Source organism: Cuculus canorus, chromosome 18, assembly GCF_017976375.1.
Source record: "Cuculus canorus isolate bCucCan1 chromosome 18, bCucCan1.pri, whole genome shotgun sequence".
In the NCBI taxonomy this organism is placed as follows: domain Eukaryota; kingdom Metazoa; phylum Chordata; class Aves; order Cuculiformes; family Cuculidae; genus Cuculus; species Cuculus canorus.
The window spans coordinates 4040338-4063852 of NC_071418.1; the positions used below are offsets into that span (position 1 = coordinate 4040338).

Below are 23515 nucleotides of genomic sequence, written 5' to 3' on the forward strand. Positions count from 1 at the left end.
ACGTTCAATAGCTTCACTGGAAGCAGAATGTTGATCGAGTGTGACAAAGCAAGAATGATCTCATCCTCTACTTCAGTCAAAACAAAGATGTTTTTTCTTGCCCCTTGGTGATAATGGAGGAGGGAAATAATTTGAAGAGGTGCCTGAAAAATACATCCTCTTACTGTGGGTCTAATTTGTGGGACTGAGCAGCCTAATAGTCCGGTATTTAGGTTGTAAAATTAATGCGGCATTCAAAGGGGCACTGTCCCACCAGGGAAAGCTGATGCTTATTTTAAATGAAGCTTAAATGAGATTGATGTTGTAAACAGTTTCTGAACATTAGTCAGGTTCCTGGCATGCAGATGTCGGACTGGAGCGCACTGGATGGAGCCCAAGGGCTTGGTGTTCATGCCCATGGCTCTCCCTGGCAGGACACAGCGCCGCTAACAGCCACGTCCCAACATCGATCACCTCCTGTACTGGATATGGTCCTCAAGAGCTACCACAAACCCAAGAGAGGAGGTGTCTTTCTGCAGCGGGGCCAAGGGTCTGGTGGTGAGGTCAGGGGCTCTGTGGAATTCTCAGCTTCACAGTACACCTGTGCCTTTGTAAACTTCGCGCCAGGGTGGTCAAACACCTGAGTGTCGTGCGTATGCTCGCCCTTTTCAGGCGTGGAATAAGGGAAAAGCGGGGTTCTGTACCAAGAGTTCTGAATGAGACTCTCCTGCGTGTACCCTCGTGTGCTCTAAGGCTGCTGTGAGCTCAGGACGAGCTCTTCATCCCCTCCGTGGCTGTTGCTGCGGTGCCTCAGCAGAGACACGCTGCGCTGAGAGCTCCGCTAGCTGCGTGCTAAACAGGCAGCTCTGTTCTCCAGGGTTGTTAGTCTGGCACCTTTCCTGCACGTTAAATTCACACAACACAGCATTGAAAACTGAGGGAAACAGATTCTCTCCATGCCTGGTGCCTTACGAATCAACAACCTTTGCAGCAGCAAATCTCTTACATAAACAAAAAACTTCACATCTCCTGTCGCACGGACTCCGTGATTTACCATGGGCTTTGCAGTGTGGTGGGCAGAGTTTAGCAACCGAAATCATAGAATCAGAACTGTGGAATGGTTTGGGGAAGGAACCATAAAGCCCATCCGGTTCCAACCTCCCGGCTATGGGCAGGGACACCTCCCGCTGGATCCGGGTGTTCAACGCCTCAACCAACCTGGTCCTGAGCACCTCCAGGGATGGGGCAGCCACGACATCTCTGGGCAGCCTGTGCCTCAGGTGTGATGATCCAGACACCTTAATTTTGGTGCCCTGAGGAGGGGACGGGCGGTGATGTTGGTTTATGGCATAACAAATGGCAAATGCCCAGGGGAGCCCTGCCCAAAGGGGCCCGGGGGTCTGGTAGCGGCAGGGCCAATCCTTGGAATCTCATGGTGGATGGTGATAGTTATTTGTTCTCTGAATTAATTTGTCCTTTCTCTCCCCGGCGCATGTTTCCGCGCGGTTCTTTCTGGAGCGCCTCGAACCAGCACACAAGGGCCGGGTGATTTCCTGAAACACGAACATGTCACAATATCAGCTCTCTTCGAATTGATCAGAAATTTTCTGTTCTGGACTGTATTTCTTTGGAAATGTGAACAGTAAGTGCGGAGGGAAGGAATCATAGAATCGTGGAATAGTTTGGGTTGGAAGGGACATTAAAGATCATCCAGTTCCAAACACGTGTCCCAAACATGCGTGTGCTCCTGTGGGCCGTGTAGCGGCCACGCTCCCTGCCAGCAGGGACATTCCTTTCATGGTTTTTTATGTTCCTGTAGTTGTGGTGGCCATTCCCTGCTGTTCACTCAGCCGAGAGAATGCAAACTGAAACTGGTCGCAGTTCCCTCATCTCAACATAATATTCTTTTCCCTTTATGAAGGCCAATTACTTTTATTAACTCTCTCAAAACACATTATCGGCTCCCTGGCAGAGAGATTTAGATATGGCAGAACAAACCTGTTGTAAGAGAAGTGCTTTCCCACTGTGAATACCAATGATGAATTTAATGGACGGGTCCCTCATCAGCATTTCTTAATATCTCAAAAAAGAAAATGAAGTCATCCGCATGCTTCTCAAGCCTTGCAGGGACCGTACGAAGTGATCAATGATGAAAAAGCCTCAACTCGGAGCAGGCAGGGAATAAAGCTTAGTGGGTTTGAGAGCTTTAGGAGGGATCTGGCTGAGGTGTCTAAGCTGCTGTCTGTGGGTTTAGGCTCTCGCTGCCATGGACTCTTTGTTTTCTCTGTCGCATGAGTAAGGCGAGCACAGGGAGGCTGTAAAACCTCTGGATCCGAGCCAGACCCCAGTGCCCAGTGGGAATCTTTCCATTGCCCTCACTGGGGCTTGAAGGAAGTGGTTCTACCCTGACCCAAGCAGGAGCGCTCAGGGGATGGGTGATACCATCCAGGGTCTATTTTTCTGACATATGTGTGTGTATTTGCTCATGAATACCATGGAGGAGAATAAGCAGCTCCTTGGCTGGGCAACAAGTTGGGATATAAGGATAAGAAATCACCTAGAAATGACTTTGTCCCAGAAGCAGCCTCACAAGAGAGGGATGGGGCTTCAGAAAGCTGTGGGCAAAAGGCTTCTCAGGGCCACAGGGTGTGCCACCAGTCCAAACGGAGTGTTGAACTTAGACCCGTGTCCCAAACCTCCCTTATCTCAACTCATGGCTTATCCAAAGTGAGTTCATTTTGATGATGATGACTAAGCTGGGGATGGTTTTGTGCCTGCCAGCTGCTTGGCTTAGACCGCTCTGCGTTGCCTGTGTTCGGGTACCCCAGCCTGGTGTCAGCCACCGCAGGGGTCACACCAACTACTTCCTCTTCTGTTGTCACTTTAAAGGATCTTCCTGGAAACTAGGCAAAAATAAGATTTAGGGACCATTTAGCATTTCACAGTGGTTCAGTGATGATTTGAAGACTTGCAGCTGTCTCTCATGATGAGAAACAGGCAGAGTTCCGCTGCTCATTCTCTGAGCACCAATGGATGCTTTAACCTGAAATTTTATACTGTACGTGTTATTTGTAGTGCTTTTCCATTTCAGACAGCTTGAAAAACATTAATGCAACTTCACAAAAGGCTTCTGTTCTCGCTGCCGCTCTACTGATGGGAAAAGGGAGATGTGCCTGAGTCTGACGGGGGGCTGCTGGGTGCCCCGCTGGCGTCTGCCTCGAACCAGCACACGATGGCCGGGTGATTTCCTGAAACATGTGCACACATCATGGTTTCAGATCTCTTCAAATTGAAATTTTCTGTTCTGGACTGTTTTTCTTTGGAATCGTGAACTGGTAAGTGCAGAGGAAAGGAATCATAGAATCATAGAATGGTTTGGGTTGGAAGGGACCTCAAAACCCATCCAGTTCCAACCCCCCTGTCATGGGCAGGGACACCTCCCACGGGCTCAGGCTGCCCAAGGCCCATCCAAGCTGACCTTGAACCCTTCCAGGGATGGGTGTTCCCTTTTCTCTTGCTTTCTAAATTATCGGGTGAAAAACTTGCAATGTAAAACGCACACCTTTTCCTACCTGGGGGGGGAAAATGTTGAGCAGATTCTGAAAACCGAGCTGTAAAAAAAAATCAAGGCACCCATCTCTTGGAGCTGGGGGACAGTGATGGGACAAAGGGCTCGGCCGGAGGGGCTGGGGGAGTGTGTGGGGCTGGGGCACCTCCAGAGGCTCTGCAACACAACCGGCCTCGGCAGCATCGCCCATCAGCGATGCCGCAGGTGTGTGTTTCTTCAAGCACGCATAAACAGCGATGCACTTTTCGGGGCTGGCTCTCCTGGGTGTTTCACTCTAAGTCCTTTCCTTCTTAGCAGGTACCTTGAAAGATTTTTCCCAAAATGTATTTTAATGTACATACACGGTGAGCAAAGCACGTTACGCTTAAAAAGCCCATTTATGGAGAACAAACGAGAGCTCCGTATGGTAAATACCATCCAGAATTACACTGTCATTCTGGACCTAGCAGAATGTGATAATGTGATGGGCCAAGTGATTCATCCATCGAAATCATTTTCCAAAAAATCATGCTACTGGAAGATTATGCTCTTTATTAAAGGAAAATATCACTCTTCATGTTCAGTACTTCTTCACTTTGCCATCAAAATTTTAGCAGAACAAAAACTGTATCTTGCGGGGCTTTTGTGTGTAACTCAAAAGAAGGCACTGCAGGGTGTAGGCGAAATTTTTATCCCAATGCAAGGTAAAGGCAAAGATTTTGGTGTGGTTTTCTTTTTTTCCCCAAATTGTAAAAGTTTAATAGAACAGCATAAGGATTTTTCGACTTATTCCAGAGCCCTTCTGAGAGAGGGAGAGGAGTGCGGTATGAATGGGGGAACAGGGTCGTCATGGAGCTAGAATTTCTCACTGTCTCTCTTTGATCGAGCGAGGTGTAAAAGCCGGATATCCCTCAGAGTTCTGCTCTAAACCCTAACCACACCAAATGTCATCTCCCTAAGAAAGGTGTCTTCTCTGTGGCATGAGCTGGGTGTAGGTTTTCTCCTAACCGCACCGGCGCAGGGCACCCTAAATTGGCACAGAGCAGTGCCGCGCACCCACAACCCTCTCCGGATGCTCTTTCTGCTTCCTTAAATGAAAAAAAAAAACAGAGGTGGGAGAAATAAAAAGAAGAAACAAAGCAATAATTACAACTCAACGTGCCTCGGTTCAGGAACGACTCAGGGAAAGGAGTGCACATTGTATAGTGAAACCCAAACATTTTAAAAAATACAAATCTTTCCAGAACATTTCCTAGACCTTTTCACGGGTGTTGGGAACATCAGTGCTCCGGTTCCGCATCCATGCAGGTCTCCCAGGGGTTCTGGGGGAAGCGAGGCAGCGCGATCAGAAGGAGAGCGATGCCGCAGATGAAAAGCAGGACGAAGGATGAGCAGGCACAGGCGAAGGACCAGGAATAACTGTACTCGATCCAAGATGTTTCCTTGCTGTCGATCATCCTCTTCACAGATTGTCTCATGACTTCAACACAGATGATGATGCAGAGACCTGAAGGTAGATAGCAGTGGGTTGAATAACCAGCTGTCAATTTTTCATCCTTAATTAATCACTTCATCTGTCTTTTTGCACACAGGGATTGCTGCGAGATTCACAGGTGAGTCACTGACTTCAGTGTTGGAAGGAATGAATCCTCACGACTGCTTAAAGCTCTCCTACAACCCAGGCCATCCAAGTCAGGCGGTGGTTTGTCGAGTGTGATCTTTTAGGCAGGCTTAGGTGGGAAACTCAAAGTGGTAGAGGAATAATTACGTTCCCTAAGGAGCTTTTCCAAAGGCTGAGTAAGATTTGTATTGAGGTGACGATTTGCACCTCTGTCTTTCAGTCGCTGGGGTGTGCCAAGGTGGTGCTGGGTCGTATGAAGGTGCAGCCTTCATGTTTTTGGGTGACAGCTTTTTTTGGGCCAGGATCAGCTGTTTCTTTGGTTTGAGTCTTAATAAGTGAGATAGAATAGCATATATCTGAGTTTTAGAGTGGGGCCAGCACCGAATACACTAGAAATGCACATTTTAGAGGGAAGTGGAGAAAACACAGACAAGCTGCTGAGTGGAGCTTGCTAAACAGGACATTTCCAGAGCTCTTCAGCTGGAGCACCACACAAGGATTCAGAACCTGACTGTGCCTAGGGAGAAAATGCCCCTTTCCAGGCATTTTTAGATGTCTCCATCCTCCCAGGATCTGTCTGAGTTTCTCTGTGTTGACCTATGGACTGAGTGGAAGTATGTGAGCACCGAGACTCCTACCTGAGAAAGTGTAGAACATGGACGCAGGCTTCAGCAGATAATCCCTCTTCTTCCCGAAGGACAAGAGGATGCAGATTGTTCCGATGATTGCAAAGCCAACACTGAAGATGGCAATGGCTGCGGCTGAAATGCTGTATTCTGCCAAAGGAAAACAAACACCGAAAAATGCAAATGTCTGCAAATTTCGAGGACGCTCCCATCAGCCGTTGTGACTTTGCAGTAGGTCACTCCCAGGAATATATATCCTCCTGCTGCTGTGAAGAGGTGGCTCTGCTGAATCGAGTATTGCGCTCAAATTAAAGCAGAAGCAAGTGTTGGCCGTGTCTCTATTGAATGCTCAGGGTATAAAAACACGGCAGGTGAGGAAAACACTTTCTGAACACTTACTGAAAGAGTAAATGGCACCTGTACCGCTCAGGGCTGGCGCTGGTTTAGCTCTGTTGCATGGGTGTCATTGTTGTAGCCTTACCCGGCTCCACGTGCTTCCAACACTCCACACTCTGCTCTCAAAGTAAACAGACAGCTCTATGCTATTTTTATTCCATGTCTGTGTTACAGAGCCCCAATAAAGCCCCCGTACGCGGTGCCGACACTGTACCAACGCCGAGAGACAGCTGTATGCTCTATAGGGCTCAAAATCCGAGCAGGCGAAGCGAGGAGGAGGCCAGAGGTGAAGGGTTTGCATAGCATCTTTTTTTTCTTTCCTTTAAGACAATGATTTCCAGCTCTGTGAAAACTGAATTTCTTCAGGGCATTGGATTAACCCCTCCATAAAATGACCCGGTTTTTTGCTAAGCCAGCCAAGAACTCGCTGGACACTTGCTACAGCGTAAGCGCAGTTGGGAAAGGGAGAATGGCTAATTGAATAATTCAGCCCTTCATTTACATATTGCATTCGTTTTCAGACTAGTTTAATATTTAACACATGTAGCCATGCGTGAACATCACAGCGCCTGATGATATTTGCCTTTCAAGCCATTAAAAAAAAATATCTCCCGGGCAAAATCATGAGGAATTTTTTTGCCTGTTACTAATTAGCTCCCATCAAACCGTAGCTCTTCCCGTGAAAGGGAACAGCGGATCGCTCTTTGTTCTCGCTGCTTTTCATACCACTGTTTTATTAGAATTTCCTTAATGTTTTTCTTTACTATATGCTAACGCTGCCTGAAAGAGTTCGTTTTGACATGAAGTCTTTTGCTGCAGCTCCAGCTTTTTCTTTCTCTTCAAAGAAAAGTTCTGCCTGATTTTTTTTTTTTCTGAAATGACTGAGAAGACATTGGGTACGTTTTTAACTTTGGGCTGGAACTGACAATATATAACTGAGCCAAAGCAGGTAGCTCAGATACCTGCTCTTCTATCCACTTACTATTCCCATAGTTTCCTGTCCTAGGGAACCTATGTGCAAAGTTTCCCCCGTTATCATTTGCACTGGAAGCAAAGCAGATTGTTAAATATCCGTGATGTAACCATCAGCTCATTTACTCCACAGCAAAATATGTTGTGTGGCAAACTAGAAAGGAATTTGTCCTTAATGAGAAGGCGAGAGAAGAGAGAGAAGCACTTTAGATGAGCGCTAAAAACATTTGGCTCTATAAGGGACTTGTTAGAAATTTGCCTGTGAAAGACTGGTGTCAAAATCCATGTGCTGTAAACAGGAATTTGAGTGTCTTTGCAGGATCTCTGTTCCTCCCTTCCACTGATTGCACCGGTTTTTACATGACTTTCATATAAAATCAATATGAAGCAAGAATTCCTAATGGTCTTCACAGCTCTCTGTACTGCTTTTCAGGGTCAAGACTCTGCTTGGAGTATGAGTTATTCATTTAGGTTTTATTAATGTCTTCCTTTGATGGCAAAGGCTCAGAGTGTCACACGCAGTGCCAAGGTTGTAAAGTCATTTTTGTGCTGAAAAGACTTTATGTGGTTTTCATATGTATTGACATTGTTATATATTTGTGGGAAAACCAAGTAAAATCACACTTAGGAATGTGATCATGTAATTTTTTTTTATTTTATATATATGTATTTCTTCCCGGGAAGCTGCATTTGACCTTGTGCAGAGCATTTTTTGTACATTTTTTCCCAGCTGACAGTATCTGAGAGAAATTCCTCTACTGCTTTCAGTGGTGCCAGGGTTGAACCCTCATTTTGGGGCCCCTTTACCTGAGATCTCATGGGCACCTCAATTCATGCATCATTAGGAACATATTTTTTTAGGCTCTCTCTTACCTTTCTGGGTGGTGACTTCAAATATCTCCGAGCTCTGTCCTGGAGTGAAGTGCTTGAAGTAGGAACAGCTGAGTTCTGGAAGAGAAATCATAGAGTCATAGAATCATAGAATAGTTTGGGTTGGAAGGGACATTAAAGATCATCCAGTTCCAACCCCCTGCCATGGGTAGGAACACCCCACTATAAGGAACGTTGTGTGCACAGAGACCTCAGTGTAATAAAACTGAATTTGCCTTTTATTGACGTATCAAACTCGCAATGTTTTTAGGGTTCCCCACCCTTGGCGGCACTAAGAAATTGGAGTTGGAGCTGTTTTATTCAGGAGCAAATAAGTGGTTATGTGCACGTCAAGCCATCGGCTCCAGCATGGACCAGGCTGAAGCCCTCTCTGGCACCTTTGGTGAGCTGCTCCCTCCAAGTGCTTTTCACACTGATTGCTCATCTATTTAAAATGTGAATTACAGGTAAATTTTTCTCAGTCTGTCTTTGGCCATCACACCTTCCTGGGGATGAATCCTGCTGAGCTGGTGTCTCAGCTCCCCTTCCCTTGCTGCTGCCCACCCGCTCTGTAGTGGCGCTACCCTATCGGCCTCGGGAGGGTCACCGCTCCGGTGGGAAGCTTGGCCTCCTAAAAAAGGAGGATGGAGTGTCCTCATCCGCATCCGCCTTCTCCCTCCCAGCTCAGCTCTCTTCCAGCTCATAGCTGGCAGGGAGGGGCAGCCCAGGGGAGTTTGCTGCTTGCAGAGGGCAGGGGTTGTCCGTGCCATGGGTGTCGGAGAGATGAGGCTGCTGCAACGCAGCAAAGCACGTGGTGTTTTACTACAATAGGGATGCTGAGGGCTTTTTTTGGACTCTTAGACCAGAAAGACAAAAGCTATTTGAAGCCGCGACAGTTGTCCAAGGAAGGGAAGGCTGATCAAAACCAGATGAGTCAAGGACAAAGAGGCTCCCACTCAACCTGGCTTTGTCAAAGTTCGTTCCCATCAGAGCACTCTGTAAATTTGATAAGAGAGCAGAGTTAGACCGTCTGGGCTTTATGCGAGCGTGCAGCCACGTACTCGGGGTATTTATAGAGAGGTTGTAAAGCCAACAGGAATGAGGATTGTGGGGTGTGGAAGATACTGGGAGGAGGGAAGTTGGTAGCTGAATCTCTCAATGACCGCGATATTGTTTCATGTTCAGCCTAGTGAGAGTCAGCCAGCGAAGAGACGGCATTGCTGTCAGGGGATACACGGGAGACTTTCACTCTCCGAGTCTAGGCAGGATGGGGAAGGGTCTGGTGAGGATCTGCTGACTCGAAGATTTGGCAGCAGCGCGGTTCGGGTGGAGGGTGTTCTTGCTATTTATAACTGATTTAATTGAAGGTTTGAAGGGGCGTGGAGCTGGGAGAACAGTTGCTCGCCAGGAATTTGGCTGGAAGAGTGCAATCGTGGAGATGCGTTTAGAGGTGCCAGCTCTGATTGTGCTATTCTGCTGAGCCGGGCTGGAGAGGACACGCTCAGCACCTGCCCCAGCACCCTTCTTGTGCCCCGGGTTGGAGTCCCTTCAAACTGGGAAATCACACCAAGGTTGCACAAAATACAGGCGCTGCCTGTGATGAGAGGCCTCTTGGTTAACAGCAGCAGCTCTTGGCTATTAAATAACAGAGTAGGCATTCCCAGGAGATGCTGGGAGAAAGTCTGGGGAGACTTTATGGTCTTCTCCAGTGTCTGGGGCAGGAGTTGCTGCTACAGCCCAGGTTGGGCTGCAGAACCATGCAGGGTTTCTGCCTGGGGGCACATACTGCATTTCAGGAGTTATTTACAGCATTTATTTCTAATGTCAAGAAGATACCAGCACACAGTTACGCTACCTGTTGGTTCTTGGGGTTTTTTTTCCTGTCATGTAAATGTCAGATTTTGGGTTACTGATTTGAGGAGGATTTATTTTCTCTCTCCCAGGAGACAGGTAGTTGTAAAGCAGCTTTTTGGGGGCCTGTTAGTGGAAGATTCCTTCGAGACACTCATAACTAGTTTATTTTATAAGCTGATTTTTATTTAATCTGCAGCTTTCCCTTGCTTGAGACCAGGTCAGTGGCCAGCTTTGGTATCTTCTGACCTGTTCTTTATTATCCTTGCAAACGGGTGGAGAAAACGTGTTTGAACTCAGACTTCTATGACTGAAATTGTAAATTTTGAGCCCCGGAGCGGAGGTTGTGTGCCTCGCCAGCAACTGAGCAGTGGCTGAGGCTGAGCCTCCCTTCTGGGATTCTTTGGCTCTGGTGCTAAAGGGGAGGGAGATGGGATGAAACTGGGACACTTTATCTTGGATTGTTTGATTTGGCTCCAAGGCTGAGCTCAAAGGAGTCCCCGGGTGTGCTGGCGGTACAAAGCCTACGGTGAAGCCATCCAGACACGGTGCGATGGGAGACTTGCACACCTTTTGTGTCCATCGCAGGTAAACCAAACCAGCCCAGTCCAACCTCCTGAAGGTTCAGCAGAGGGGAAACACAGAAAACCTTTTAGAGACGGATTTGTTTGTAGCAAAAGGAGCTGCATCTGTGTCTGCTGGCTTAAAGGAAAGGCCTGACAAGGTAGATGGGGTTGTCACAGGAGTTGGTTGGCTGACGGGGAGGTGCTTTTGGAAAACACATTTATTGTGGAAGATGTAATGAGATAGATTGGTTTTTGTGAAATAATATATTGGTTTTGGTTTAAAGATGCTTCAGTGCTCTGCTGAGCTGGGAATATCTGTTTTAACAAGGCTCCCTATTATTCAAGAGAGCTGAGGCGCATCAACGCCTCTCTGGTGCCACCATGAATAAGAGAAAAGCCCATTTGTGTCACAGCACATTTACATAATGGATAGGATTTAAAATGGGTTTTATAATGGATGAAAATTGTGTGGCAATCTTTTTTTCTCTCCACCCTAACTGCATTATTTCCGCCACGAGGTCACCTCAGCGTGTTGATAGGAACCACCCGGCGGCTCTGAGGCCATTAAGGCCAATATGAGCCTCAGGGACATAGTGTGGTTTATCAATCACACTTCCAGCTTCCAGGTCACCCACCCTTAGAGCCCTCCTGGCCTCTTCCCTTCAGATCCACCTTTCCTGGGTGATGACTGTAGGGGCAAATGGACCAATTCATGCAGAGCCGTCCTCCCCTGCTGCTCAGCACTCTGGGGCTCCGTGCAGCCATCCCATTGAACTATGGTTGAGCTTTGAGGGTCTGCAATACAGAGACCTCCTGAGGGAAGAAAGGGCAGCAAAGCCACGAGATGCCCGGGCTGTGCAGGGTTTCAGGTCTCAGCTGGCACCCACGAGCATTGGGAAGGTTGGGAAGGGGCTGGAGCCCACCTTGGGCTTGACCGTCGGTTTGGCACTAAGGTGTGGCATTTTGTGGCAGGCTGGATTGTTAGAAAAAGTTGGATGAGTGATGCTTTTGATTGGAGGTTTCCATTTGTGTTAAGTTTGGGAGACAGGATCTGCTGCCGTTAACGTAAGGGCTGAGCGGTAGAGGAGGACAGACCTTGGGCTCTGGCCAGCGAGCCAGGGGAGGGCCTTTGACACACACTGACTTTTGAAGATGATATCTCCTAACAGTTTAATTTCATACCAGTCTTGCAGAGCGAGTCTCTCATATGGACACAGGAAATGAGACAGCCCTGCTGATAACCCATTTGTTTGCGCACTTTAGCTCTCCAGTTGCCTGAACTCAGGTTCCCATGTCTACAAGGACTTATTTATCCTGCTGGTGGCACACACAGGCTGTAGAGCATCCCCACTGCTGCCCAAGAGCCCACCGTGCAGGACAACTACTCCGGAGTTACTGGCAGTGAGGGTGAACTCAGTTTACAGCTGGGAGCGAACTGCCGCCACTCACCACAGTTAAAAAGCTCTCGGGCTTGATCTGAATTTGCTCAGTTCTAAAAACCAACTCCCTAAGCTTTTTAATTCTTACAGCAGGATGCTGAACCCTTTCCAATTTGTCAACATCCCTAGAAAAGTGCTATAAAATTTTAAAGCTCTGCCTAAATCACAGCCCTGCTTTGTGCCCTCCGAGCCAAGTCATCCTCTTTGTTTTACACCACGCTGAGCTCAAAACCTAATAAATAGCATTAATCATGCCATTCATTTCCTTCTCAGGGAGTGACTGGTAAATGGTTATTAATGCAGTGATAAATTCTTATGTTTCTTTTCCCGTCCTGGCAGTAATATTTGGTTATGTCTTATGATTTTCAGGAAAGCCAGTGCCCACATCTGCTCTTTTACTGCACATTCGTTCATTCACATTTTCTCGACTGCTGCAGCTTTCGCAGCCCTGGTGTTTCCCTGCTGACATCTCTTCCCAGAAGTGTGAAATCAATCTAACGTGAGCCGTGCGGACGCAGCATCGTTTAGCAGCCTGCGTCCGCGGGTGCTGTGCTCTCCCCCTCCACCCATTGCTGTGTTCCCGATGTGAGTATAACGGTGGTTAAAATAGTTATATTATAATCGAGGTGCTCTTTAGAGCCTCAGGTGCTGATTAAAAGGCAGGATGTCATCCAAATTGCCAAATAGCTTTAAAAATTAGAAAAGCACTCCTGGGGTGGGGAGGGTGGCTCAGCCTCTCCGTCATCGCCCGGTTGTTTGCCATGTCCGGCAGAACAGCAGCTCTGGGATGTGATTCAATGCCCATGCAAACACATGCTGATGTCTATCAAGGATAGTAGCTGCTTTCGTGCTGACCTGCCTGCAAATCTACTTTTTGCAGACAGCTGGGTATTTATGAGTTTTATATTTACCCTGCAGTTATGCAATTTTGGTGTTTATCCACCAATTTCTATTGGTTTTCCGTTTGTGGGAGTTTTGCTCTGCTTGCGAGGAAAGGCGTTCAGTGAGGAATATGTTTGTAGGCATTCAAGTACCTTTGTGAGAGTCGTTAACCATACGGGTGTCACGCTCCCAGATTTGGCAAAGGGCAGAGCCCAACGCTGAGGCTCAGCTCCTTTCTTCAGAATATGTAGTTTGGCCAAAGAGATAAAGAACTGCTGAAATACAGGGAAGATGGAGCAAGCCCAGGCAGTAAGGTTTTTCACGGGAAATTTTCAAATATGTGTTAACATATCGATTTCATTTCAAGCAGTGAGATTAACATGTAGGCAATCCTGTTATTTCTGTTCTGGAAAGCATCCAGTAGCCTATGAGCCTTCTCAGCATAGCTCGGTCACGGATGGAGTGTATTAGTGCAAGCGGCGTGGATGTTGCTGACTTTGCAATCAGCAAAAAACATAATGAGCTCCTTTTAGCATGGGAATGTAACGGCCTTCCCGGAAAGCAGCCGTGCCCGCTCCCCTGCCGCCCTCCCTATCGATTGCACTGGAGGAACTCGTGATGGAGACGTGTGTGGGATCAGGCTGCCTCCGCCAAGAGGTGAGGAGGCTCAGTAAGTCATTGAGAAATTGCTTTGAACTCAGTTTATGACTTGGGTTTGGAAGTCGGCAAAACATACTGCAGGTGCCTCTCCCTCGCTGCCCTGAGAAATGGTTGTTATTGAAATATAATAGATCAGATTAACGCCAGCCATGAACCGGGTGTTCCTTCATGGCTCTATGGAGCTGGAAATCCCAAAGATCCAGCTATATATGGTGGACCCCCATATTCCCTTTCTTGCCTCTGCTCTCGGAGTGCCTGGGTGCCGCAGGACCCTTGGCTGATGTCAGCAAAGCTTCCTCCATCCCCGTTTCCCTCTGTGATTTCCACCGTTTCCGATCCTCCTCCCTTTGTGCCCTCACTGTCATCGTTGCACCGGAGACACAAGTAGACGTGCAAGGCAACACAGCACACGCGCACAGCAAGAGAGATGACAGCGAGGGCTGATTGTAGACCCACACGAAGGCAGCCCCATGCAGCCCCACGCCACGTTCGGTGCCACAGGAACACAGACCCTATTTTCCCTCTGCCACGTCCTGCAAACTCCTAAACAAAGCCTGGCGTGTCCGCCCGGTGCTTTCTCCCACGCATTCGGCGGGTGGTGACCTACCTCCTGGCAGGCTTATCGGCCCACAGCCCTTCTCTTTGGGACCTTGCTCCTGCATAAAAATCCGCTTTGTACAGAGTCGCCATAGCCCAAAATGAGCCGCTTCGCAGGTGGCATTGTATTGCTCCACTTTGGGGCTCAGCACGGCCCAGTGGTCAGTCACTACGGCTGCGAACAGGAGGGAGATGCCAACCAGGATCACGGAGAACGTCAGCCGGACCTTCAGAGGTTTGCTCTCATCCATCCCGCTCTGGACCTACGCTCCCGATGGAGCACGGTGGGTGATTCACAAGGTCTCCCGAAACCCTGGCGCATCTGAGTGTTGGGAAATGTCAGCCCCGTGCTGCCTGAGGAGAGCAGGGCGGCCGCGGGCAGCTGCTGGGCTGTGTCAGACGGCGCAGCAAGGAGGCTATTAATGCACATAGCGAGAGCAGCGCCCGGCAGAGCTCAGCTTTCTGCCCTGTCCCGACGGGTTTGTTTTGGATTCCCGACTGGGCGGGTGCTCGCTCAGAGTCGCTACAGCTGCCGTTCAGAGACCGTAAGCTCTTGACTTGCAGCATGCCCAGAAATAGGCATTAATAGCTTGATTAACTTTTCAGCGAGGTTATAAAACCATCTGTGTTTATAACAGTGCCAGGCCTGAGTTCAGTTGGAGCCGGAATATTTCAGTATTCCTGGAGCCCTCAAACTGCACGCCCGTGCCTTCAGCTCGTGGCAGCCTCAGCCAGGAGATCGGAGCCAGATGTCCCTCCAGAGCTGAGCTCTGTGGCATAAAGAAGGTGGCAAAATAGGCCAATTTATTTCCTTTATTGTTTATTTTTATTATAATTAACTAACCTGAGATATTCTGAGAAATTTGGGGTTTGGGGGTATGTGTGCATCTTTTGCCTATTTTCTCTAATGCAAAATCTCTTGAGTGCTCACTTGCTTTTCTGCCAGCCGGGTTTGTCTTGATGCGTGTAGTAACTCCAGCAGTCACCCAGCACATCCTTGTCTTCTATCACAAGCAACTTCTGTCACCCTGAACCCAGATTGCTTGGGCTGGAGCCAGCTTCTCTCCTTCCCTTTGATATTTCAGCTGATAGTAAAGCTAATTTGATGATAATGTCAAAGCAGAGGCCACTATGGAGATGACATTACAATTGCGATGTCAAACTGAGGAGGGTGACAGTACCTGAATGTTAAAAGAATGGTTAAAAAAATGTCAGTGGAAAGCTGCAAATATCATGTTATCGTGTTGAGATAATGTCAAAGCCACTCCAGCCTTGTTTTATGAACACCCTAATTTGATGTTAAAATAAAGGTGCGGAGGTGTCAGCTCAAATTAATGAGGACAGTCTGGAGCAAAGAGTGGAGGGAGAGAAAATATAGAGGAGGTTAAAAAAATACTGATTCAAAACAACTGTAATTGAAATATGACTTAAAGGGATTAATATTACTCTGCCTGGTGTGTGACCAGGCTGGCTTAGACACCCCTGGGGAGCAGGGTGACACCTCTGAACCCAGTTCAGCATCTGGTGCTCTGGTCCTGCCTGGGAGCTGAGTGCCACGGGCAGGAGAGAGGGTACGTGGTGCAAAATCAAGAGGAAGGGGACTGGGGAGGGCACTGTGGCCACAGGGCAAGGCAGGGACCGGAGACCATGGGCATGTCCAAAGGAAGCCACTCACATCCCTGCATAGGACTTTTTATGCTGAGTTGGGGCTGGGAGAAATACTTCTTGTATTTTAACCAGAACCACGAGTTCTCATGAAAGAGGAGAAGCCTAAAGGGAACAGACTTTAAAGCTGAAAAAGAATGAATTAAAAATGCAATGCCTTTTCTTTTGAAGTGGTCTCTTGTTAAATTTCACTAGACATCAGCCGATCTTAGGAACTGCATCCTGACTTCATCTCCTTGATGCTACAAACTCTGCAGGTCCTCTGCAAGTTGGGTGTAAGAAAGTGAATGTGTGTTTGCAAATACGGGCACAAAGCAAGGTTCCAACTGCTGAGGAAGCAAGTGCTAATGATCATGCTTTAGACTAATTACAGCCTACAAAGCCTGCAAGGCTGGGAACTCATTAATTTTTTTGTTGGTGTTGGTCTTTGTGTCTCTTCCAGCTTGGTCAAGAATCAGTTTTCGTTCTCATTTAGGTACTCCGACCTGTGTAAGTTCCTCAGGGTCTGGTTTAGTTTTACGTTTCCATATTTTTTCTGTATTATTATAACAAAGAAACAATGAAAAAAAATCAGAAGGGGAAATTGCACCCTTCCCTTGCCTTTACTGCAGAACGGGGCTATGGTTGTGAACCAGACACAATGAGCTTTGACAGCAGAGGCAGAGGCTTCCCTGGAAATTGAAAACTCACGTTGCTGCACCTAAGGTGAAACACTGTCCCCAGCCCCCAAAAAAGCGACCCAGAGCCACCAGTCCTTGGGAAAGAAACTATTTGGTGGGGTTACTGCTCCCTGTCTGCCCATGGGCTAAGCCTCTGTCCTCAGCCTGGGAACTTCTGGCCCAGCTTGGAGACAAAATTACCCTCCCTGCTGGGCCAGGTGAGCATCAGACATCCAGAAGCACAACCGAGTTCTAGAGGAGCACAGGAATAAATGAAACCTCAAAAGGTTGCCTGCGGACCCAGAAGACAGTACATAATCCTCTAGGAATGCATCCTGCAGTCTCCCTGCATCAGCTGGCAAATATTCGCATTTAAAAATCAATATCACATGAAATATAAACAGACTATTAATGAGGACCTGTTGGGAAGCAGGGAGGGTTGTAATTAGTTGCACTTTAGCAGCAGTGAGCGAGAGACACAATTATGTCTCGCTACTGGAGAAAACGCTAAAGGAGGTGTCTCAACACCAAACACCGCATTATTGAGTCCCTGGCAGGGCTGTTGGCTTGGCTACGCTCCCCAGCACTTGCGCTTGTCTGTGTTTCTTCCAGATCAGCCTCAGTTGTTACCACAACCATATCAACCAAATTCTGTGGTTCCCTTCTTGCAGGATGATGTTCCACAGAAGACCCCTCCAGAGCGAGAGTCACCCAGAGTGGAGGAGATTGTGCTTGGTCTGCTCTCAGCTCAAATGCGTTTTCAGAAATAGTTTTCTCCAACGCTTCAACAATTTTCATCTCCTTAACAACCCCGGAGCTCCTGAATATCCGTTGCCCTGGTGTGGTGAGACCACCATGATGATGGTTGGCTCTGCATAGCTGGTACCCAGGAGTGATGCCAATGGCACCCTCCAAAAGCGCCCTTGTTCTGGGGCTCAAATCTCGCTGAAGGCAAGACCAAAATGTATGTGTGTTTCAGTTGTTTTTTTCATTTTTTTTCAGTAGACTCCCATGGTCATGAAGGAGGAGAGGGAATCCTGCTGGACACAGCCCAACCCCTTCTTGGCAGCATCCCCATCGCCCCACGGAGCCCAGGCGGGGCTGCCCGTCCCCACCCTGCCGGCACGGCTGAGCTGCGGCTTCGTTCTCTTAAAACAACGACTGCCGTGCCAGGGGTGCCGTTTCGGTAAGTGATCGCTTTTGCTCTGGTGAGCGAGGCGGCGGCTGTAAGATGAGCTGTTTCACAGACAGGTGCAGAACACTCCTCATTCCCTTTTATTTTCGGCACCTCCCATGTTTATTAGTTTTCTCATTCCAAGGAAACGCCACATCCTTCTTGCCGGACTCTATTTTTTTTCCACTTTCTGAAGCCCTAAGGATTCTGTCTTTGCTTCCCTCTCAAAGAACATCGCTTTTTGATACCCTCCTGTTCTCAGCACGGCTCTTTGGGTCCCGATTTACCCACCGGCTTGCTTAGCGATGTGGGAAGAGCCTTTATTTACTTTAGTTCAAGGGAACCAGCTTTGAGCTTGAGCTTGAAACGACTTCGCTACCAGGTGTCAGAGGCATTTGAAAAGATGAATCCTCTGCCTCCCTCCAATTGATCAGAGGCACGGGGAGAGGCAGGCAGATCGAGCTGTGCAGGCAGTCTTCATCTTTAAAGACAATCCGGAGGCTTAGGAACCGGGAAGGGAAAGTTAAAAAGAGGCATTTGAAAAAGAAATGTTGTCTCTGATACAGGGATGGTTTGGGATGTCTGGGAGTGGCGAAAGGCTGACGAGCTGCTGACCCGTGTTCAGCGCTGGGATTTCACGATCAGAGCTGGGCTTTTGTGGAGCTTCAGCATGTGGGGTCGAGCTTCCTTCAGGCAAAATGGACAAGAACTGGGAGATGCTCAGAAGTGAATTCACATGAAACCTCTAAAGGTAGAGGCAAAGCAGAGGCTTGGTGATAGGACCAGAAGATGCTGGGTTACTGTTGATGATGAGATATCCCACCGCTGGCCACTAGACCAGCCTCAAACCAGGCCCCCAAACCAGAGGGTGTTTCATGTGGGCCAAGTTTAAGCTAGAAACCAGAAGGTTTTTCTTAGTTTCCTACTCAAATACCTGGAAATATTGTGAAGAGAGCTTATCTTGGAGAATTCTTGTTCTGTCAGACCACAAGGATATTTTTTTCTCTAATGTGTTGGTTTCCAGTAACATTCCCAGCTGCAATCAAGGTAGAAACGTGAAAAAATAAGCACAGAAATCTCAGGTCAGAGAATACGGAAGTTAAAAATCTATATACCTTTCTCCACACAAAATTGAATACATTTAAAATGGTTTATTTAAAAAGTAAGGATTAAGTACATTATACATGGTTGTGATTATACCAGTAGAACTGAAGCACAGTGGAAATAACACTTTAGAACCGCAGACAGAGATGTAACCTCAAGGGACGTGATATATTAGCCCTTGTGGATATGTGATCCATACAGAAAGGAAAGGAAATACAAAAGTAGTTTATCATTAGATGTATGGCCGTATGAAGCGATTTCTCACTTTCCCCCCTATCGGGTACGAGAAACTAGGAAGAGAGAGCTGACGATATCCCTGAAACTTTGTTTCTCAGAAAATTGAACCTGATCCAATAGTGTTATTTTTTAGATCTGCTGTTAGAGCGTGTTATAGGATAACGCCAAAAGACAGATTACTGTTAACGATATGATGATATCTGCAGGCCCTGTTAAGAAATATGGGCTAATGTGTGTTTGATGCTGCCCAGGGACACCACAGAGATGTGGAAGAACAGACGATTTTTCTTTTTTTTTTTTTTTGTTTTAAACTATCACTGAGTAGTTTCCGAGTCCAAGCACAATTGAATTCTGTTCAGACAGATCAGCCACGGAGCAATGCACTGCTTATGGGCAGGGACGCTGCAAAACTTTCAGTTTTGTCAGAATCAAAGTTTTCCACAGGAAAAGACTGATTTTTGGAGGATTGATTATTTATTTTTTTTTTTAACTGGAATTGTCAAATGAAATAACCCTTTTTTTTTTTGGCTTTGGCTGAACAAATTGCTGCACTGCAATTCGACACAGTGAGTTTTAAATCACAGCCTCCCCCCTGTTCTTCCACAGGACGAGAGCTCTGCTCCCTGTTACGTCTCTGTGCTTTTTTTTGCCCTGTCCAGACTCTGCATCACATGAGCATCCCATGAATCCTTCCCAACTCCAGCTCTATTTTTCAGAGGTTCCTGCTGGAGAAGGAGCAGATGCTCCAGCTTGGACCAAAGCAGGGCATCGCACTCAGAAACCAGCCCTGCGCCGGGAGAGGAGGCTCTGGCAAAGAACAACATCCTGAAATGCTCAGGAAGACTTTTTTTTCCGCTATCATGGTGTAAATTACTGCACGCGCCTCTGCAGGTCTGACCTGGGCTGTAGAAAAGCCTTGGACTTTGGCTGGAATCAGAGGATTGGTTTCACACACACATTCACTGGAGAATGACGATTAAAAGAACAAAACCAATGCGCGAAGCAAACCTCACACTGTCCACTTCCAGTTCAATGTACATGAGTTTAGAAAAACAGCCTATACCTAACTCCTGGGTTTATAGGGAATGGGTTTATTCTTAATTACAGTAAACACAGATGAGGACTTATTTCTAACTATTAGTTTATTAACACAGTGGGGAAACAAATAGTTCGGGGAAATTGCACTTGAAAAATACATCGACTATAATTAGATGTAAATTAATTAGCACTTAGTATGACATACTAATGAGACAGAAGTTTTTTTTGTTTTTCATTGCAAACTTCTACTTCTATCATAGCTAATCAAAGTATTTTAATATTACGAAGTCTCAAAAAGTAGGAAATAATTTATTGTTTGAAAGCATAAAGATTCTTGTAAAAAAAACCTTTCATCAAGAACTTTAATAATTTTAGAACTCTTTTACGTTGTCCTAGCCGAAAAGTAGGTAAAAAAGTTTTCTCGTCTGCCTCTGTTCGAATTTTTTTTAAAAAGCTTGTGTAACTTCTTTCTCCGTAGTGTGTTGATACAGAAAGTAGCACAACATTTTCTACTTTTAAACCATTCCCATCACTCCATTCGCTTTAGCTCTCAGAGTTCAGAGATTTGAAAAAGACTCCCAGCAGAGTTTTAACCTGAATGGAAACTCTTAATAAGCAAGGATGAAGGCTCCAACCCACCTCCACCAATATAACGATGTTGCTCTGTCAGCCTTGAGGGAGAGGCAGAGCTTAACAGCAACTAGGGGAAGACTTTTGCTTAGAATTGAGTATTGTGTCTTGGTTCTTGCAAGGAGAGAGGCTTAAGCAGGGTTTACCTGGGCGGGAGAGGGGGGGTTCAACTTGCTTTTTGGGATGTTAAGGCAGTTTCTCCAGGATTTCCCTGGAGGACTTGGTTCCATTAGCTGAAAACCTCGTATCCAAAACACCACCGAGTCACCGACGCTGTGGTCATTGCAGGATAAATTAGGACTAAAGAGGTGTTATCGGTCTGACTGAGATCTCCCACCATCAGCGAGCCGAGCTTTCGGGATCATGATTTTTTTTCTTGTCACCACTTCTCTAGTCTTCCGGTAGCAAAGATTTTCTGGGCAAAGACAATGAGTATATTCAAAGGAATCTACAGGAATCAGATGCTCCTCTCTCACTGCACCTAATTCATCCGAGGAGAATCGGGCACCTCATTCTCATATGGCTTGGTCGAGCGGTCACTAAAATCGAGTACTATTAAATTAAATTACCTTTGTGTCAGGCCCTTGAGCTTTGAGATTCCAAGCCTAAGTGTAAAGAATGAAAGCAGGATTTTAAAAGAAAAAAAAAGATATTTCAGACTTTTTTAGAAACATATAGAAGCAAAGGGTACAAATTAGTCCCCCCTTAGGTGATGCATAGAGGTTCTGTGGGCTCTCTGCACGTAAGTAGATTTCATTACAAAATAAATTAAATTAGGTCGAACCATCATTTCCATCTAAAAGCAACTATACCTTGCACCATGCGGCACTTACTGATAATAAAAAGAGTTTAATAAATATCTCATAAATGGTTATTATTTTTGTTCTATTTTAAAAAATACAAAGTTGTCATCCATTCTGTTAACACTCAGTTCCTGTTGCTGCAGGAAGTTTTGCTAGTCCAGACGTATTAGCTTCTCATTTTCTTACGCATCTTAGTTTCCAGTAGCGTTAGTGTTGCACTTGTGAAGCAGTAAGGAAAACAGGAACGCAGTCGCAGGGAACCGGCGGCTCCGCCTGCGCGGGCCACCCCGGCTCAGCTCTGCCTCTCGCTAGAAGTAGTCTACAGGGGCTCCTGACAGACAGCACTCAGCACCTTGCCGGATCAGGCACTAGGGCTAGTCGAAATGAGAATTCAAGTTTTCTAAATGTTAGGCAAGAAATGATATTTGCAAATATGCTCAAGTCCCACCTACTTTAATCCTTCCTTTTCTAGGTGTTTGAAGATGCACCCACCTCTTCTCCCCAACCTGCATTGCCCCGAGGGATGCCTTACACCCAGAAACGGGAGACTCCCTTACCAACCCACCAGGGAGTCTGTAATACTCAGCACTCGGGTGCTCTGTGGTTTCAGCAGCACAGGTCAGTTTTAGAAAGTGTTGCCTTCAAAAATATTTTCTTTTTTTTTCTTTTTTCTTTTTTTTTTTTTGAAAGAGGCAAAGTTTACGCTGTGTCAAAGGGAAGTGGCTCACTTGATGAGTAGTCGGTATTCATCCTTGGGCTTGATTATAAATTATATCGGCAAGTTTGTATTAAGGGATCTCAATATTAGGAAAAAAAAAAAGGTCATACAACAATTTTTCTGTAATCCTTTAAACACACTGGTGGCAAGTCCTTTGCAGTTTCTCCAAGACTTTGTACACACTACAAAAGTGCAGGAACATGAACTGCCTTCATCTCATGACACCAAGAACTGAAAGAAACAAACTCCGAATAGCTTCAAAAAAAGCTAAGAGCGTGTAATATCTTTATGTTGGTCCAGAGGATCTCCACTTGCTACCTTAACGCATGCCACAATTAAAGAGGTGAGAGGGTATTTTAACATCACTCCTTCTCTTTTATGACAGATCCATTCTGCTTTGATATTTCTTCAAAAAGCTTGAGGGAGGAAGGTACTTCAAACAGGCGTTGTTCTCCTGTTGACCATGTTAACATGGAGTCCTTCCTTAAATTCCTTCTGAAGGAAGTTGTGAACCTGCAGAAAACTGGCTTCCTGGTCTGCATTATAACTGGCAGCCGTTGTCACCTTCAAAGGCTCTCTGGAAAGAGTGTACATGGAAATTTCGTTCATGGGAATGGTGCCTGCTATCTTCATGCCAACTGGAGAAATGTCTCTAGACGGAGAAGGTTCTGTAGATCGAGAACTGGATCTGGACCTCCGCCTCCTGTACCTATAACTTGGCATCCTGGCGTAAGGAGAACTGGAAGAAGTCTTAAGGAATTCCCTCTTGGTCTTAAACCTCAGCTCTTTGTTCTTCTCAATATAAATGTTCACAGCCAGAACACCTATGGTTTCGGCCACGATAAAAGACAAGGCTCCAAAATAAAAAGACCAACCATAGTTGTAATGGTTCTTTTTGTCCTCATCTCGCTTGTCACTTGGATCACCTGCATTGCTTGATATGTAGACAATGATCCCTATGATATTACTTAGTCCTAGAGAGAGAAAAACATAAATCAGTGGTTATGTGGCTGGGAAGATAAAATTCAAGCCATGTTACTTTCTGGACCTGAATAGTTCAAAGGTTGTGGCCAGGAAATTTTATTACATATATTTACTCTTTCATTTCTCTCAAGATTTCTTCTATTCCTGTAAAACAAAGAGTAGACCCATATCTGGCTCACATTTGCTCACATGGATGCCAAAATATTCAGCAGGATTTGTCCCCATCTCTTCACGGCCACTGTGGGAACGAAGTAGCATATGGGAGCGCACTGATATTGTTATTGGGATTCTAACATTCAGAATAACAATAAAAATACATTCTGAGCTCAGGGCTATGGCTGTTCACCTTGATCAAGGTAAGTTCTCTTCCACCTTGCTGAATTTTCATCTAAATGCAGCGTGCTTAATCTGAGCTCCAGGGAAAGCTATTAACAGTGTGCTGACTCTGTCGGATGTTTCTAGTGTGAAAAACGGGCTCACCTATCATAGGTGAAGTT

At 46.4% G+C, this 23515-nt stretch overlaps 2 protein-coding genes and 1 long non-coding RNA gene across 3 annotated transcripts in view; 1 reads left to right on the forward strand and 2 right to left on the reverse strand.

Moving 5' to 3' along the window:
- Positions 1-3889: 3889 nt before the first annotated feature.
- CACNG1 (calcium voltage-gated channel auxiliary subunit gamma 1) lies at positions 3890-14405 on the reverse strand. The gene is made up of 4 exons (XM_009563900.2): positions 14017-14405; positions 8015-8089; positions 5786-5923; positions 3890-5033 (listed from the first exon to the last, which is right to left on the reverse strand). The coding sequence occupies exons 1-4, from the start codon at positions 14255-14257 to the stop codon at positions 4807-4809; spliced, it is 681 nt and encodes a 226-aa protein (XP_009562195.2). The 5' UTR covers positions 14258-14405; the 3' UTR covers positions 3890-4806.
- Positions 14406-14563: 158 nt separating this feature from the next.
- On the forward strand, positions 14564-22554 carry LOC128854009 (uncharacterized). Its single transcript, XR_008452897.1, has 4 exons — positions 14564-14792; positions 17002-17516; positions 21789-21934; positions 22420-22554. It is a non-coding gene; the product is annotated as an uncharacterized LOC128854009 (long non-coding RNA).
- Positions 21941-23515, reverse strand: part of CACNG4 (calcium voltage-gated channel auxiliary subunit gamma 4) — a 40845-nt gene continuing 39270 nt past the window's right edge. Inside the window, exon 4 of the mRNA XM_054083537.1 lies at positions 21941-23008. Coding sequence (XP_053939512.1) covers positions 22470-23008 — 539 coding nt within the window. The 3' untranslated portion in view covers positions 21941-22469. The remainder of the gene's footprint in view (positions 23009-23515) is intronic.